The sequence below is a fragment of the Bos taurus genome, chromosome 27, assembly GCF_002263795.3.
Source record: "Bos taurus isolate L1 Dominette 01449 registration number 42190680 breed Hereford chromosome 27, ARS-UCD2.0, whole genome shotgun sequence".
Classification (NCBI taxonomy): domain Eukaryota; kingdom Metazoa; phylum Chordata; class Mammalia; order Artiodactyla; family Bovidae; genus Bos; species Bos taurus.
Genome location: NC_037354.1, coordinates 22,956,212 through 22,976,153, shown reverse-complemented (window position 1 = coordinate 22,976,153; position 19,942 = coordinate 22,956,212). Strand labels below are relative to the sequence as shown.

Sequence of the window (19,942 nt, the reverse complement as noted above, 5' to 3'; positions counted from 1 at the left end):
TAAGATCATATGAATAAGTGGGGGGAGAAACACAGTTGTAACTCCTGGCTCCATTTTCAGAGATCTGAGATAATGAAATCCAGGATTTCCAGATTAATGTAAAATACAAAGCATACAATTTTTCAATAATTGGTTAAGTAGCTGAAAAGTAGTTTTATACCAGATTATTCAGTTTATGGTTCACAGTAAAATAAGAGAAAGAAAAATGGACTAAGAAGTACAGAATAGAAATTTTGGAAGAAATTTGGAAGTGTGTTTTTCGGGTGGGAGAAGGGCAAGTGTCTTACTGAAATATTCTGAAAGAAAAAAATAGATTGTTCTCTTGGCTTCTCTCATTTTGACCTCAGAACCTGAAGGCAGATACTTCTTTGGGTATCAGTTCTCAGCTAAGAATTTAAATGCTAGGAATGCTGTCAGTTCTCTTTCTTCTCTTTCCTTCTTTCCTGTCTGCTTACCTGCCTTCCTCCTTTCTGCCCTTACTGACTTCTCCAGTTAAACCAGTTCCAAGCTTAGGGCCCATATAGTACACTTTACAGAAATCACTTTTCTGAGTTTAATTTGGGAAAGACGAAATTTGCATCTAAGTAAAGTGCACTATATTTATAGACCTTGTAACACAAAACAGTACTGGAAAAACAGATAACGTATCTGTTGGGGTAGTCTGCAATTAAGGAAACTCTGTATCAAAAAACAAGCCAGTCTTCTTTTATGAGGAAATTAAGGACTTTTCAGAGCAAGCTTCTATGTCTTTAATAAAAGCCCAAACTCTGAGGCTGAGTGTATACTTAGATTCTAAGAATCTAAAACAGCCAGTCAACTAATTTAAACCAACCACTTAGAGTTAGTTGGATAGGAAATCCACCTGTATCACTTTTTTTTTTTAACTACATTGAGCAGATTAAAGCATCTGCCAGTGATGCAGGAGACCCGGGTTCAATCCCTGGGTAGGGAAGATCCCCTGGAGAAGGAAATGACAACCCACTCCAGTATTCTTGCCTGGAGAATCCCATGGACGGAGGAGCCTGGTGGGCTGCAGTCCACGGGGTCGCAAAGAGTGGGACACGACTTCACTTTCACTTTCATACATAGTTTAAATCTCTCATACATTTCTTTTGAATTGTGTTTATAGCATTTAAACTACATGTGAATTCAAAATTTGACCACCCTTCACTGGAATTGGTTTTTTTACATTTTTTATCTTTTCTCCTCTCATCACATATAATTTAAAATTTTGATGGCCCCTTTCACCTTCTATAATATTTGCTATTGGAACTAGGACATGTTAGAGCTGGAAGGAATCTCAAGAGATCATTTGATTCAACACTGTGTAAAAGTTGTAAAGTTGAGTAAACTAAAGCCTGGATATATTCCCAGACTGCCCAAATCAGTTGATTGATTAGGAGACAGAGCTGAGATTAGAAACAGGGTTAATCACTAAACAAAATAATTGTTCCCATTTGACTAAAAAACCTTCTGTTTTAATTTAGGGATGTTTATAATTTGAATATGCCTCAAATTAATAAATAGTATTTTCCTAAAAGGTCCATAATACAGTGATTAGCACCCATAATTTCTCAAAAATTTTCATGTTAGAATTTGAGTATTATGCAAAAACCAATGTGAAAGTTTATCACAGTAAATTCTAATGTTTTACCTTAAATAAACTCATATGTTAGGATATGACTTTTTAAGCAATTTCACTTCTTATTTTTACTCCAATATTGACTTAATGTTTTATATAATAACACCCGACACAAGTTCTATTTTAAAAGCAATAAAATTGTACTAGCTTTCTGACTTTGCCTAGTACAGAATACAATTAGTGAAATGGAGCCTTTTCAGATATTTGATATGTGACATTGTCCAAAGAATATAATTCTGGTCAAAGGGTTCACTTTGTTGCTTGCATTACTTGAATATCTTCTTCAACTAATCAAATTATTTCTGCAAGTTCCAATCTCCAACTTCACGCTGTGCCACAGAGCCCTGAACTCCAAAGTTTCTACAGTCATGGACCCCCACAATGAAACTTCCACACACCTGTAATATAGTGTGTATTGGGGAGAAAGATGGATTGACATGTGAAAATCAAAGACTTACCTTATAGTAATCAAGTCACCTTCCCATAGTAGGAACTATTTAATACAATTTTCTATTCTTGGATTCTGTAAATTGCAAGAATTTGAATTAAGGAGTGTTGTGGAAAGTGAACCTACAGTATTTTGGAGTTATTTATTAGGAGTGAATTTACAAAAATAAGCACTGGAGGATGGAAGAAACTATGTTCTGATGTCAGGGTAGCTTAACAGTCTAATATAAATAATTAAATATTAACAGCTGCAAGGGAATGTGACTAAATTCCTTAAAATAAGAATCTGATGGAGTAAACACATTTTCAACATGTTTTCTAACAGTTGTATGTTTTACTGTTTAAGCAGGGATTTTTAATTTCTACCATCCTTAAGTCTTAATCTCCAATAAAAAATACATAGATATAATTCTGTAGATGATATTCCAATGGAAAGTGAATTCATTCTCAGCATTAGGCATCACAGTAGTTTTTATTTAGGATGTTTGAATTTTAGCAGTCTGAGTTAAGTATAAAGTGAATGAAGCAAACAAAAATTGTACTATTAGAACCTAGTGGATATTATGTCAATTAAAAAAAAAAGATGGATTCTATACCATCAGTATGTCCCTCTTAAGCCTATCTTATATTGCAATAAATTAGATGTTTTGTTAAAAGCAAATACGTCACATGCAATAGCCAAGTAAATACTACATCAGGCCATTCAGATCTGACAAATGATGGTATGATGGTATTTTGTTAATTCTGTAAAGATTCTATTGCTGAGAGCTTTCAAAATTACCTAATGTACAAAATTCTAGACTTAGTAGACAAAGAGTAACAACACATTGAATTTAAAGAAACGAATAAAATTCAGGGTGGGATTCTGTCTTGTATTGTTAAAAACCATGTATTGAATTGAATTTTTAGTAAAGCAAGCATTACATAATGCTTTAAAATTTTAAAATTCGGGGATAAAAGTTTACATCCAAAAAGATGAATGGAAAATTGTGCTTTCAGACTGTAGAATTAGTTTTCTTACAGGGTTAACCATGTCATCTTGCCATTGGATACTGGGAATTTCATCTATGTAAATGTATATATGTGCAGTCCATATCCAGGTCCTGCAAAAATCTAAAACTGTGTGCTTCACTTCATGTAGCAAAGGCACCTATGTTATTCACCCTTCTGAGCAAAGATTATGATCCAGTTTTCCTGCTGAAGATGGTTCTTCCACTGTTCTGTCACTCACACTCGCCGGGTCGAGCAGCACAGAAAATCGAGGGGGAAGGTGGCCAGACTCCCTGCTTACCCCGGAAGGAGGTGCTCTGTGGACCATTTGGAGAAGCTCTGGACTGATCACGAGGGAAACGGAGCAGAACTGTGAAGCAGACGGACGGGAACAGAAGGCTATTCTGGTGTGAGGAGAGATCAGTCACTTCAGCTCCACAAGCAGATGTTGCTACTGGACTGACACGTGGACCCGACCCCGGCTGGAGACAGGTACAGTTTGCCGTTGGGGCAGACACACAGTTCATACACTGTCTGCCTAGAGTGGGAGGAGGAACTCGGTGAAGAAGGGGAAAAGGAGCCGGTCGGCAGGTTTCCCAGCCGGATCGTATCCGCGTTCAAAAATATCTAGGGGGAAAGAAACCACATTTTACTTCCTTTTAGCATTCTATATTCTTAAGAACTCTACAACATGGTCTAATAAGACCACAGGACAAACAATTCTGCAGGTTTAGCTGCCAAGCTTTGTGAAACCAACAAATTGTATTCCTGCGGTACAACCCGCCACCCCAGCCTTTGACACGTGGTGCGTTCAGAGAGTCTTCAATCGGAAAAACAAGATGGTACAATCTGCTTAGGGGGCCAATCCAGTTATTCAAACGACCCAGAAAATGAATGATTTTGACTGTCTCTTAATTTCACTTAATCTTGCCAGTCTAAAGAATATACAGAGAAATAAGGATGGTTAAGGACATGCCATTAGTGAAGTGATGGACAATTAATTTAAAAAATTTTGACTCTCTGGTTTAATTTTTTAAAAAGTACTCATAAAATCATGTTGACTCACAGTAGACATCAAGTAGATAAAGTGCACAATAAACAAGAGGTAATTAAATATAATCAGGTTTGACATCTCCATGAAAAAATATATTACCTGTACTTAACACCTAAGCTGCTAAATCTTCTAACTTGCAAAATTACTTCACTTATTTCAAATCATGGACTCAACACTTTCCGGGCCAGCGATCATATCGTTCTGACATGCATGAGGAACCATCCAAAGAAAGGAACGTTAGATCATGAATTTGAATGAGCAAAGAAACTGGACTCTTTCTAGCTATGTCTTGATTCTATTGTTATGTAGCTAATTATTGCCTACAGGCATCTCTAAATTGACAGGAAAATAAAGGAATACTCCATTTTCGACACCTTTTGCCTTCATCCTGAGTCCTAATCATTTCTTACTAGGACTCTTGCACTAGCCCCCTAATTGGCCTCCCAGGGGCCATTCTTGTCCTCCTGTAGTCTATTGTACAAAAGGCTGGAGTGACCTTCGAAGAAACACAAATCAAATCATGTCATATCATGCTCACAATTCTTTAATGGCCTCCACCACACTTAAAATGAATCTTGATTACTTTTCACGGTCCACAAGTCCTATAAGATCTGGCCTATCTTTCTAATATCATTTCCTTTCATTCTTCTTACTGGAGCTCTCACATTTTCTCAAACATACCAGAACAACTCTGGCCTCAGGGATTTTTAATTCCTTCTGTTCCTAGCCTGAAAAATTTTTCTCCAGATATTTATGAGTGAGGATAGATATTAATGGGGTGGTTAGAAAACAGGGGTGAGGGCTTCCCTGGTGGCTCAGTGGTAAAGAATCTGCCTGCTAACACAGGAGACATGAGTTTGATCCCTGGGTTGGGAAGATCACCTGGAGGAGGAAATGGCAACTCACTTTAGTATTCTTGCCTGGAGAATCCCATGGACAGAGGAGCCTGGTGGGCTATAGTCCATGGGGTTTCAAAAGAGTTGGTCACGACTTAGTGACTAAACAGAGAACAGGGATAGGAGGGAGATTTCCCCTGTTTGCCTCGTTTTTTATATATTAAAAAATTTTTTTTTGAAATATAGAAATCTATGACACATTTAGAATAAGCCAGAAAAATAATTCCTATACCATAGACGTGTATATTTCAGATAAACTTTAGATGTGAGCATATTTGTTCAGGTCTCTACTAAAAAAGGTCAGCTGCTAAAAGAGGACTTTCCTAACCTCCCTATTAAAGTGACACAAATCCAGTCATCTCTCCTTACCAGCTGTACTTAGCTCTATAGTAACAGTCCCTTTCTAACACTATACTAAGTGTGCATTAATTCATTGTTTCCTTCTCTTATTTGCAAGAAATATCTGTTAGGGCATGGCCTGTCATTGGTTCAAGATTAGAGAACAGTGAATAGAATCATGTTGGTGCCAGTTGCAGGATAGAATGCTTTCCTGCACTTGTACATGTCTCTCTCCTCTAGGCTAAAATCCTCAGCCTCCAACAAAACCCAGTTCATGTTTCATCCTCCATGGACCTTCCCCTAGTGCCCCAAGATGGAAAGACTTCTTATTTGGTTCTCACGTGGCATTTTATTAATATCTTTTTGGTTCATCGCTTGATGTTTTATAGTCATATTGATATATTACTTTCCCTAAGAAACCATGACCTTCATGAAGTCTGATTTTTTTTATAACTTCACAGTGTTTGACCTTGCACGTATAGCTTCCATAAATACAAATAGTTTTTTAATAAATGGATAAATTATGAAGTAAAAATGATTGCCTTTACCAACAGCATTCAAAGTTAAGAAAGCATAATTAAAGGTTTTGTTTGTAGGTATCAAATGCTGACATTTTATTACATCATAATTTTTTCCAGGTTAAGTGACCAGAAAGCAAACAGAAAGAAAGGACTTCTATTTTTTTAAGGAGATTTTCTTTTCCCCTGATGCAAAAGTTAAAAGTGTACAAAAATAAGCAAAAGAAAATGACAACACATTTTGGGGGATAAATGTTGGGCCTCATTTCCTTAGTAAGCATAGAAACAGGTGCTACTGCCAATCCCAGTGGCTTTCAGAGGCTTGCTGACACCAGGCCACATTGCTGAGTTTTATAGTTTGAAACTGATTGTGTTTCCCTTGGTGTAGCCTGACTGAATAAATGTGGAGAGTAGCTATTTTTACACAAGCAGGGCATTCAGGTAGCAGCTCAGAAAGCAAGCCTATCTATGGTGGCCTCATTAATGGAGTTAGCCTGGAACCTCCTGTGTGACCTGCTTCAGTTTAGCTCCAGCAATGCCCTCCAGTTCTTGGGCTTCCCAGTTGGTGCTAGTGGTAAAGAACCTGCCTGCCAGTGCAGGAGATGTAATAGATGCAGGTTTGATCCCTGGGTTGGGAAGATACCCTGGAGGAGAACATGGCAACCTACTCCGGTGTTCTTGCCTGGAGAATCCCACGGGTAGAGAAGCCTGGAGTGCTATAGTCCCTAGGGTTGCACAGAGTCAGACATGACGGAAACAGCTTAGCATGCATGCACTAGACAATATTTAGCTACATGAGAATACTTAATTCCATAAACTTCTGATATCCACACTGTAGCCTCACCCACTTATGGGAAGTAGCTTTTATTAATAGACAAATTAAAATTAATAGGATATTTGAAAGAGAAAAAAGAGTGGTTTACTGGTTGCTTAAAAATTTGTTCGTGTTTGTTCCATAACATCTTACAGAAAAACCTGAATGAACTTTTTAGCCAACAGGAAAGACTGAAGGCAGGAGGAGAAGGGGACAACAGAGGATGAGATGGTTGGATAGCATGACCGACTCGATGGACATGGGCAAGCTCCGGGAGTTGGTGACGGACAGGGAAGCCTGGTGTGCTGCAGTCCATGGGGTCGCAAAGGATCGGACATGACTAAGCAACTCAACCGAACTAATTATATGGGTATGGATGATAACTGGCCCTTTGGTGGTGATTATTTTGTAGTGTATGAAGTGAAGTGAAAGTTGCTCAGTCATGTCTGACACATTGTGACCCCATGGACTATAGTCCATGGAATTCTCCAGGCCAGAATACTGGAGTGGGTAGCCTTGTAGTGTATACAGATGTCAAATTATGATGGTGTACACCTGAAATGTATACAATGTTATATACAACTTTTACCTCAATAATAATGTAAAATTACATAAGAAAAGGAACAAAGAAAAAAGAGAAAAAGAAGAAAATGCTTATAAACAGTCTAATTCTAGTGAATTTTTATAATAAAATCCTGAATTTTGAGTTAGCCTTACAGATATAACATCCTTCCACAAAAGGGTATATGATTGAATAAACAATGGATTTCCACATAAAAAATAGAAAAAGAAAGAAAGGAGAGGGAAAATAATGTTTTCTGGATTTGAGACAGAAAAGCAAGTTATGAAGTAAAATGGAGTGTTGTATATTCTTTGCAAACCTTCCATCTTCTCCAGGCTTCAGCAACTAGGACGGACCCGCTCACACCTCTATCTGTTCTGCGTAAGGCAGCTACTGTGACACTGCTCACTTCCCAGCTTCTAAAACTGATATTTTTATTCCATATTGCCCTATAAACTATATATTCCATTCACTCTGAAACTCTTCCAGGCAGTCAGACTAACATCCCTGAGCTTTTCAGTTAAGGCTCACTGTCTTCTCTCAACAAGAATGAGAGAAGACATTTATTTATTTCTTTCTTACCTGTTGAAATCAGACCTATTGCTGTAGCAGAATATTTAATTAGTTTGGAAAGTAAAAATTGATTTCTCCTTCCTCTGTCATCTTGTAACATATATGTTATTAAGTTACTGCATCACATATGTTTTACTACACTTTCAGTATTTCACATACAATTGTCATTCATGATGTTTTCAGAGCTGAATTTGAAATTCCTTGCAAAACTATGTCTGAGATGGTCAAAACTTTTGCAGTGTACAACTGTGTGTGCAGTTTTCTTCTTACTTATTTGGGCTACCTCAATACAATTTTTGTTCTGATCTTAGTGAATTTAAGTACTATCTAAGGGTAGGGGAGAAATATCAATAACCTCAGATATGCAGATGACACCATCCTTATGGCAGAAAGTGAAGAGGAACTCAAAGCCTCTTGATGAAAGTGAAAGAGAAGAGTGAAAAAGTTGGCTTAAAGCTCAACATTCAGAAAACGAAGATCATGGCATCTGGTCCCATCACTTCATGGGAAATAGATGGGGAAACAGTGGAAACAGTGTCAGACTTTATTTTTTGGGGCTCCAAAATCACTGCAGATGGTGACTGCAGCCATGAAATTAAAAGATGTTTACTCCTTGGAAGGAAAATTACGACCAACCTAGATAGCATATTCAAAAGCAGAGACATTAATTTGCCAACAAAGGTCCGTCTAGTCAAGGCTATGGTTTTTCCTGTGGTCATGTATGGATGTGAGAGTTGGACTGTGAAGAAAGCTGAGCACCAAAGAACTGATGCTTTTGAACTGTGGTGTTGGAGAAGACTCTTGAGAGTCCCTTGGACTGCAAGGAGATCCAACCAGTCAATTCTAAAGGAGATCAGCCCTGGGTGTTCTTTGGAAGGAATGATGCTGAAGCTGAAACTCCAGTACTTTGGCTGCCTCATGCGAAGAGTTGACTCATTGGAAAAGACTCTGATGCTGGGAGGGAGTGGGGGTAGGAGGAAAAGGGGACAACAGAGGATGAGATGGCTGGATGGCGTCACCGACTCGATGGACGTGAGTTTGAGTGAACTCTGGGAGTTGGTGATGGACAGGGAGGCCTGGCGTGCTGCGATTCATGGGGTCGCAGAGAGTCAGACACGACTGAGCAACTGAACTGAACTGACTGAAGGGTAGGGACTTCATATTTTTCTATATTGTTAATTGGTTGATCTGCTTTTTTGTGACATAGTCAATAAAGCAAAGAGAAAGATTTTACATAATTTCTACCTCTTCTTAGAAAAATTACATGCTATTTTATTCTAATAGAAAATGATGTACTTTTCTGTATCTTTATTTTATCAATATAAAAAATGGCCGCAGCTGAAAACCTTTGGCTATAACTTATGTATAGCATAATACTCAATTCACAATTAATTCTTAAAATGTAGTTAAATTCAAGGATCCTGCTGATACTTTGAATATGAGAACATAAGTAAAGTGAGCATAAATAGGAGTGGAATGGAGATTAATAACCATCAATACTTATTATGAGATGATTCATTATGAATCAGATCAGATCATCAGATCAGTCACTCAGTCGTGTCTGACTCTTTGTGACCCCATGAATCGCAGCACGCCAGGCCTCCCTGTCCATCACCAACTCCTGGAGTTCACTCAGACTTACGTCCATCGAGTCACTGATGCCATCCAGCCATCTCATCCTCTATCATCCCCTTCTCCTCCTGCCCCCAATCCCTCCCAGCATCAGAGTCTTTTCCAATGAGTCAACTCTTCGCATGAGGTGGCCAAGTACTGGAGTTTCATCTTTAGCATCATTCCTTCCAAAGAAATCCCAGGGCTGATCTCCTTCAGAATGGACTGGTTGGATCTCCTTGCAGTCCAAGGGACTCTCAAGAGTTTTTTCCAACACCACAGTTCAAAAGCATCAATTTTTCGGCACTCAGCCTTCTTCACAGTCCAACTTTCACATCCATACATGACCACAGGAAAAACCATAGCCTTGACTAGATGAACCTTTGTTGGCAAAGTAATGTCTCTGCTTTTGAATATGCTATCTAGGTTGGTCATAACTTTCCTTCCAAGGAGCAAGCGTCTTTTAACTTCATGGCTGCAGTCACCATCTGTAGTGATTTTGGACCCCAGAAAAATAAAGTCGGACACTGTTTCCACTGTTTCCCCATCTATTTCCCATGAAGTGGTGGGACCGGATGCCATGACCTTCGTTTTCTGAATGTTGAGCTTTAAGCCAACTTTTTCACTTTCTACTTTCACTTTCATCAAGAGGCTTTTGAGTTCCTCTTCACTTTCTGCCCTAAGGGTGGTGTCATCTGCATATCTGAGGTTATTAATATTTCTCCCGGCAATCTTGATTCCAGTTTGTGTTTCTTCCAGTCCAGCATTTCTCATGATGTACTCTGCATATAAGTTAAATAAACAGGATGACAATATACAGCCTTGATGAAGTCCTTTTCCTATTTGGAACCAGTCTGTTGTTCCATGTCCAGTTCTAACTGTTGCTTCCTGACCTGCATACAAATTTCTAAAGAGGCAGATCAGGTGGTCTGGTATTCCCATCTCTTGAAGAATTTTCCAGTTTATTGTGATCCACACAGTCAAAGGCTTTGGCATAGTCAATAAAGCAGATTTGAATGAAATAATTAACATGACAAAAACAATGCTTTAAAAAAGATGTGAGATATTTAAGAAAGATTTCTCTCTTGCTGTGGTAGATTCTATTCATGTCTGCCCTCATCTTTACATGTAAGAAGGTCCGAAATGCTCTAGAGCATCTCTCTCAAATCACCCTTCCATGCTTTTCCTTCTCAGCTTGGCCTTTATAAACTCAATTAAAAAAAAAAAAAGCATATGAAGAAATAAACTATTAAGGGAAGTAACTGGTAGAAATAGCATCACAACAGATTTAGGCCTTCAAGGACTTTGGGAATTATGACAAAAATATACAGAATCTATATGCATTATGTATCAGGTTTTGAAATAATTAAGGTAGAATTAAAAGCAAATGAGAGCAACTACCAAGATGTCCAAGCAGATTTGAACAACAACAAAAACAAGAGATGAGAATCTTAGAAATGAATGACAAAATTACTAAAATTAAAAGCTTGATGGAGGGATTGAAAGAGAGATTAGACACTGAGTAGGAACTGGGGCATGTAGATCTGAATAAACACACAGAGTGAGGCACAGGGTAATAAAGAAATAGAAGTGAAGAGGTGAGGCTAAGGGATGTGGAAGGTTAAGAGAATGAACAGACATATCTTCAGAGCTTCTGAAAAAGGCCTAGAGAGCTAGAGAAACAGGGGAGAGGGAATATCTGAAGACATAATGCTGAGGAATTTCCAAAATGGACAAAAATGTGATTCTGCAGACATTATGGTCACAATGTATACAGAAAGTAAAGTAGACAAAACAAGTATGTGCCTATCACATTCCAGTGGAAAGCCGAAGACAAAGGGGTGAATCTCGCAGTGAGAGAAAGCAAGGTTCTTTAAAGGAATGAGGACAACCAACTTTAAACAGACTCTTGGGCGAAATAAAGTGACACGAAAGAAAACCATCACGTATCTCTTTATCTGGGAAATAACTGCGCGAAATAGCAAAATAAACTTGTGACTTGTGTTTCTCTTTTAGAAAAACATAGGTACTCTTTCTACCGAAACAAACACACGAACTTTCAAAGCACTTTGTGGAAAAACTTGTTGAAGACCAACACAGAACAAAGATAGCAAAGATCGCCTTCATTCTGGGTATTATCTTGGTGTTCGTTCTGTTCATCTGTTGATTTTAAAATTGCAGGAACTTAGTGCCCAACTTGCAATCAACTTATGAATGAGTATTTTTCGGTAGAAAAAAAAACCAAAAAACTTTGACTTATGAAAATAATATTTGGTTTACCCAGTCTCATATTCAAGAAGTATTCATATTTTCATAATTTGAGCCCTCTTATGATCTTATGAAGTAGTTCCTTATGCTTCCCCGGGAACCATAAGCTTGTAATATGATAAGAAGCACATGCACCCCCACCCCCGCCCCCAGATTAAAGGGCCAGTGTCTGCTCCTCAGAACTTACCTCCCCCTCTGTGGACTGCAAATGCAGCTCCTTCCTGCAGGTGGCCTTGAAGTCTCCAGCTGCAGCACTCACCTGGACCCCCCGAGGAGCTTCCATTATCAAGGACCTGGTTGGTGATTCGAGCCTAAAAAAACATTAACAGAAAACAAAATCCCAAAAACCTTAATATTGAAAATATAATGCTAGTCAACTAAAACCAACAGGCAGGCATAAATACCAATGCTTGCCATTAAAAAAAAAAATCTAAAATGGGTTTTACAAAGATTTTTTATTGTATTCTCTATTTTTTGGCTCTTTATGAAATTCTTCAATTGTTTGCATCAATTCTTTAGTCTCATTTGTATAACGATTTAGTAACAGTTTCCTGTGTTGTTTCCCTTCACAATGCCCATAAAAAGTAGGTCGTGATAAGTTTACCAGTTTAAATCTTTTATACATTTTTGATATTAATGATGGAGTTTTAAGAAGTAAATTTGTAGCAAGTTAGCATGTAACTATCCCCCAATTGCCTTGCTAAGATGAGTTTTAACGAAAATCTTTACTATTGTGAACTTTCAAGTGTGCCCAAAGTTCTGTAAACTAAAAAATTCTCAAAGGGCTCTTTACACTTTTAGAAATTAATTAAAATGAAGATAAGATATTTCCTACATCAACTGACCTCTATTAGCCCGAGAAAATGTCCTCAGAATGAAAGACATTAGTCTGAGAAAGAAAAATTAAACGAGGGGTGAGACACAAGTGTTTTAGATAGGCTGCAAAAAGGATAGTTGGAAGGCATTTCAAAATTATCTTCAAATATAAACCTAGAGAAAGAGCAAATGGAGGTAAAATACAGAAGCAAGAAAACAGTCATAGAAAGCACTCGGTGTGATAAGAGATCTTATCCTGGAGTGGGTCATTTTGGATAATAGCTCTGCTCTGGGGCTGCGATTGCCTGCATTCTGTTGACCACGGGACTTCAGAACAAAAGTTCCTTCAGATTCACCTTCACCATCATCCAGAGTAACTGGTCTCCTTGGAGGTTACAGACTGAGAACAGATTTGCAGAGACAACCTCATGGAATAGTTTGAGCACTGAAGATCAGCTTGCTATCTCTCTCAGTAATAAAGTTGAACTTAAAGACTTGAAAGTGATATTGAAGGACTAGAGCCGGCACTTAGAAGTGATTTTGATGCTTTAAACATTTTTCCACTCACCAGAGAAACTTTGAAACTTTGATTTCTGGGTCTTTGGGATATCTTCACAAAATCCCTGGAGGCGGCAGGTTTTGATTATATGAAAGTATTAGTCACTCAGTCATGTCCGACCCTTGGCAACCCCATGGAATATAGCCCACCAGGCTCCTCTATCCATGGGATTTCCCAGGCAAGGACACCGCAGTGGGTTACCATTTCCTTCTCCAGGGGATCTTCCTGACCCCAGATCAAACCTGGGTCTCCAGGACTGCAGGCAGATTCTTTACCATCTGAGCCACCAGGGAAGTCCTTGATTTTATATATATATATAAAAGAAATGTCTGTTTGGTTTTTCTTTAAACACAAATCACATGTTTTCATAGAATATTTGCAAACTTCAAAAAGAATTACTCATAAGTTTTTTGATTCATAATCCTTGTACTTTGTACATAGCATCTAAATTTCAAAATCTCAATATTTAAATGTATATTTATGTGATGTCCTATAATACACCCCCAAATATACTCCATCTTAAATGGTGCATCTGAGACCATTACTATTTCTATTTGGTAATTACCTATAACATTAACTGTAATTACGTATGTTTAGACATGACTGAACCACTCAAACAGAAGTCAGGTAAGAATTTAACTAACATGGATTAATGTTCTGAAACAGATTATAAATCTGACAACTAAGGAAACACAACTCAATGAACTTGGGGTTATTTTATCAAATAATTGATATGGTTTAGTTTATAAGGTTAAGGGAGTAGGATACTGATATTTGACAGTAAAATATCTCTGTTAAGTGTGAACATTTTTTGTACCATATTTCTACTAGCACATTAAAATATATTAAGTCCTTCTGGGCTTTTGAGTTTTTCCATTCTCATCCTTACTAATTCAGTTCAGTTCAGTCATTCAGTTGTGTTGGACTCTTCGTCACGCGGTGGGCTGCAGCACGCCAGGCTTCCCTGTCCATTACCAACTTTCGGAACTTGCTCAGTCTCATGTCCATCGAGTCGGTGATGCCATTCAACCATCTCATCCTCTGTCATCCCCTTCTCCTGCCTTCAATCTTTCCCAGCATCAGGGTCTTTTCCAATGAGTCAGTTCTTCGCATCAGGTGGCCAAAGTATTGGAGTTTCAGCTTCAGCATCAGTCCTTCCAATGAATATGCAGGACTGATCTCCTTTAGGATGGACTGGTTGGATCTCCTTGCAGTCCAAGGGACTCTCAAGAGTCTTCTCCAACACCACAGTTCAAAGCATCAATTCTTTGGCACTCAGCTTTCTTTAATGTCTAATTATTTAATTAGAATTTCTAATTTTTAATTAATTTAATTAGAATTTCAAATTATTTAATTAAAAAAATGTTTATTGTCTTCATCTTCATTTTAGACCTAGGAACTCATTTACAGTGTTGCCTTAGAGTGTTTTGCTAGCCTTGACTTAGGGGAACCCTATTCAAAGAAGCAAAGACTCAGACAGGACTTAGTGATTCAGCAACAACAACAATTCAAAGAAACAGTAAAGACAGAGAGCTGGCCAGACCTGGGTTCAGGAAAGTAAGCCAGCAGCAATAAACTTCAATTTTATCTTCTGTAAATATGCCTGCTTCCTTATAGGATTGTAAGAAATTTCTTAAATTGATTCAGGGAAATAAGAATGTAATGGGATAGTATTCTGAAATATAAGGGGATTTCCTCCCTTGTCCCATTTCCTTGCACCCTAAACCATTCCCCCATTCATTAAGCGTCATCCTTTGCAATACATTGTGGATAACAGAGCAGATAAACTGTTAAAAATCTTGAATTTCCTAATGTTATAAACATTTTGAGTTGGAAAAAAAAAACCAGCTATGTATTGTGTTGAAAATGATTCAGAACATAAATAAAAACAGAGGAGAAGGCCAATACCCATGAGACCTTGTTGTTTATTTCACTAGTTGGAGAACTGTTTTCTTGTTTCACAGGCTAGAGAAGATTTGAAGAGAAATGAACAGAATTGGTCTTGAATGGCTCTCTGTACTCTGCTACCTGAGGTCATTTTCTAGGTTGTGGGACCTTCTTTAGGTGTTAGAGATCTCAGGAGAGAGGGATATTTCGGGATAACTGAGAAGAGACCATGGATCCTCAAAAGAGAAAGGACTAGTGACCTGCAGTGACTGAGGACTTGGTGATCCTAAGGAGAACATCTTGGGAATTGGCAGTTGGATCACGAGGCTACCGACGACCAAATGTCAGCCCAGATAAGCGCTTTGGCAGTGCAGGCGTCTTGGCTCAATGATGCAACCGCCACAGAGCTGAATAGACTGGGGACTTAGTGTCTGATATTGAGGGCAATGGAGACCAAACATGGAAATTAAAGTTTTGGGGGGATATTTTCATTTCTTATGAAGCTAATTTTGTACCCTAAGACAATATGTGTGTGCGTGTGCTCAGTCATGCCCAACACTTTGTGACTCATGGACTATAGCCCACCAGGCTCTTCTTCCATGGAATTTTCCAGGCAAGAATACTGGAATGGGTTGACCTGCCATATATATTAAAAACTTATCAAGGGGTCAAGGGATACAGAAAACATGCTATGTGATATATATATATATATAAAATATAAAAATGCATTAAAAAAAACTTATCAAGGACTACATATATACCTGCTCAAACCCAGGTCTCCTGCATTGCAAGCAGACTCTTTACTGACTGAGCCACCAGGGAAGCCAATATGCCTGCTATATGATATATGTCATACATATTGCGTTGCCATTTCCTTCTCCAATAACTTACCAAGTGGTACATAAAACATAAAAAAAAATGACAATTTTACAGTATGGATAAATCCTTCAGGTTCTGAAGGTGATTAAGATTTTGAATTAAATAGATTTCTACTGTATGCTTTGCTAAGCTTGATAAAATTAAAACTAGTGATCACTAAGGAATGATATAAATTTTTATTAAAAAAGCACTGTTTTATATAGTATCCATCATTCAGATGAGTAATATACATTAGGAACTTTAATTATGGAGAATATGTAGGTAGAGTATATATTAAAATTTTATTAGACTATTTGGAGGATTTCATAATTCTATTTTCAAAGGAATACATTGTGGTAGTCAAATATTTCTTATGAACATGAAAATAAAAGTAAGCTGCAAACTATTTTTTATGAGCTTGCCTGACTGTTTAGCATAAGCAAATAAGTTAAATTTGGGGGAGAAAAATTTCATAGCGCAACCACAATGTATAGGTATGTTAGTCTCTCAGTTTTGTCTGACACTTTGTGACCCCAAGGACTATAGCCTGTCAGGCTCCTCTGTCCATGGGATTTTCCAGGCAAGAATACTGGAGTGGGTTGCCATTTCCTTCTCCAGCCACAATGTATATGGAGAACTAAAATCTTCAAATTAACAGCATTGTGAGTGGCATAGATTCACTGTGAGCATTTACAGATGTATGTATTAATCTGAATCATCCAGTGTTAATAATTACATGTCTACTTACATTTACATGTAGACCCATTACCTAACTAAACCTGCACATCATCTCTAGGTCTTTCACTTGTTGAATGGGGAAAAAAACACATTTTTCATGAGCGGTGTATAACTGCTACTGCTAAGTCGCTTCAGTCGTGTCCGACTCTGTGCGGCCCCATAGATGGCAGCCCACCAGGCTCTCCTGTCCCTGGGATTCTCCAGGCAAGAACACTGGAGTGGGTTGCCATTTCCTTCTCCAATGCATGCAAGTGAAAAGTGAAAGTGAAGTCGCTCAGTCGTGTCTGACTCTTAGCGACCCCATGGACTGCAGCCTACCAGGCTCCTCCGTCCATGGGATTTTCCAGGCAAGAGTACTGGAGTGGGGTGCCATTGCCTTCTCCATATTGCCATCTAGAATGCAAGTGTTAAACTTCATGAATTCTAACAACAGAAAATGATCTTTGCATTTAAGCATGAGGCATTTTTAAAACGTTCTGCATTCAAGCAAGCATATGATCATAATATTAATTATCCAAAGAACATTATAGAACAAGCAGATGTAGATACAAAATTTAAAGAAAATAAAATGTAGTTATGATATTACCAGTTATCCTACCTTATAAAAAAGGATTTAATGATTGTGTAACAACATATTTCATTGACTATTTTATAAATAATATTTTCACAGGTCTTTACTAGAAAGTTGGGTACTTCTAGAGGCTGTATTATAAAGTGCAGTATATAGAAAAGAATTTCTTTTATTGAAAGTGTGGCTACATACTATAGTATGCAATAATATAAGTTATTTAAAGGATGCAGTATTATAAGTTATTTAAAAGTAATATAAGTTATTTTCCAGAAGCAGTATAGGAAATTCAGGTATAAACTCACAGACACAATTATTACATGTAAGAGTTGCATCACTCTAATGAAAAAATTAAACATAGGACTTTGAATAAAAATCTCACAGATTGTACTAGAAATTTTAAATCCAGTTAACCTCACTGAGGCTCAGTTACCTAATAAATAAAATTACAGAGCACCTGAAATATAAAAGATTTTATTCATGGCAAAACATCATTAAATCTGTTCTTCATTAGTTTGTTAGCCATCTATTTATAGTAATATACTAAAAGCTAATACTGGGAACTTATTCTGTACTTAAAACTTTACATGGATGATCTTTTAATCATCCCACCAGCACTGTGAAATGCACTCTAATAAGAAATGGAAATATTTCTGAAAAACTTTAATTTACATGTTTGGTCTCCATTGCACTCAATATCAGCACTCTAATAATCTATATTTTACCTAGAAAGTCTTTGAATTTTAGTGTGATCGAGTCATTTTATCAGGATTATTTAGCTACTGCAGATACTTTAGAATATTCATAGCAATCTTTAAAAAAGAACAACAATGTTGGAGAACTTAAAAACTATTGCAAAGCTACAGTAAACAAGATAGTGCTGACCTGACATAAGGATAACAAATAGAAAATCAGAATCAAATAGAGACCCAGAAATAGTTACATGTATGAGCTTCTGAGTTTTAACAAAGTCAGTAAAGTGATTCAATGAGAAAAAGCAAAGTCTTTTCAACAAATGGTGCTGAAATAATTGATCTCTATATAGACAAAATAAACCTCAATTTATGCCACACAGTTATCAAAATTAAAAGCTAAAAAAGAAGGCTTTTAAAGAAAAGCATCTTTGTGACTTGGGAGTAGGCAAAACACTTTTAGGCCACAAAAAGCAGTAACTAGTAAATATTTAAAATGATACATTAGATACCTTCAAGATGAAAATCTGCCTTTCAAAATTACCATCAATAAAATGCATATATGATCCCTATATTGAGGGGTAACTTCAGAGGACTAGTTCCTAGATATATAAATAATAGTCCAGCTCAGAGATAAAAATACAAGAACAAAATTAAAATACGGAGAAAAATTTGAATAAATGCTTCATTAAAGGATATACATGGTTGTTCCATATTATATGAAAAAGTGATTAATATTAATTATCAAGTAATAGCAAATTAATAATGTGAAATTCCACAGAACAGCCACCAGAATGGCTTGAATTAATAAAATTGCTAATACTAAATGTTAGTGAACATGTGAAACATGAAATTCTCTTTCATATTTGATGGAAGATGATGAAATAAAATTTGTATTTTAAAGAAGGACAAGAAAGTTTAAAAGTAAAATTCTCTCTCTTAGCTTGGGCCTCCTCCCTCTGTTCCTAAAGTGAAGTGTACATCTGTGCCTCATGTTAACCAGAGCACCTCAAAGGTGGGAGTGCCTGCTCCATAGGAAGATCTTTGTCTTTCCTTCTTCTGACATTAGCTATGTAACCTCTTAAAAGAATACCATTTTTTCCCGTATCTGTAGGGGGTCATAATGACTTGCTGCTCCCCATGTACTATGCTTGTGAAAAGTGAAAGTGTTAGTTACTCAGTTGTGTCCAACTCTTTGCAACCCCATGGACTATAGCTAGCCAGTCTTCTATGTCTATGGAATTCTCCAGACGAGAAATACTGGTGAGTGAGTGAGTGCAAGTCACTCAGTCGTGTCTGACTCTGCGACCCCACGGGCTACATAGTCCATGGAATTCTCCAGACCAGAATACTGGATTGGATAGCCTTTCCCTTTTCCAGTGGATCTTCCCAACCCAGGGATTAAACCCAGGTCTCTACACTGCAGGTGCATTCTTTACTAGCTTAGCCACAAGGGAGGCCCGAGAATACTGGAGTGGGTAGCCTATCCCTTCTCCAGTGGAACTTCCCAACCCAGGAAATCAAACCGGGGTCTCCTGCATTGTAGGCGGATTCTTTACCAACTGAGATATCAGGAATGGGTTGCCATTCCCTTCTCCAAGGGACCTTCCCGATACAGGGATTGAACCTGGGTCTGCTGCACTGCAGGCAGGTTCTTTACCATTTGAGCCACCAAGGAAGGCCCTGTACTATACTTACTTGGCCTGTTAGTCTTTGGTGAACTTTATGTAAAATACCAGTATATCCTGTGTCTTTAAAATGTACATGACTGTGTCATCCCCTTCCGACAGACAGAATAGCTCTCAGGGCTTCTGAGAGTTTGTCTCCTGGATTATAATCTTTAGTGTGGCTTGAATAAGATTTCCTTTCATTAATTCTTCTTAGCTTGACTGTTAACTGAAATTTCATTGACAAAGAGTTAAATGATACAACCACTTTGGAAAGTTCTGGCATTTTTATATATAACTGAACATGGCTAGATACAGCCCATGCATCTTTCAATTAGGAAAATGCATAAATAAAATATTGTATGTTCATACAGCCAATCAGCAATAAAGCAGAAGGGATACAGACAACATCATGGATAGATCTCAAAAACACTGTGTGGAAT

General features: G+C 37.6%; 1 protein-coding gene across 1 annotated transcript in view; it reads right to left on the bottom strand.

The window, feature by feature from the left end:
• Window positions 1-2,206: 2,206 nt before the first annotated feature.
• SGCZ (sarcoglycan zeta) overlaps window positions 2,207-19,942 on the bottom strand; it is a 178,249-nt gene continuing 160,513 nt past the window's right edge. Inside the window, exons 5-6 of the mRNA XM_059882313.1 lie at window positions 11,902-12,025; window positions 2,207-3,706 (exon numbers count right to left, since the gene is read on the bottom strand). Of these exons, the coding sequence (XP_059738296.1) occupies window positions 3,509-3,706; window positions 11,902-12,025 (322 nt within the window). The 3' untranslated portion in view covers window positions 2,207-3,508. The remainder of the gene's footprint in view (window positions 3,707-11,901; window positions 12,026-19,942) is intronic.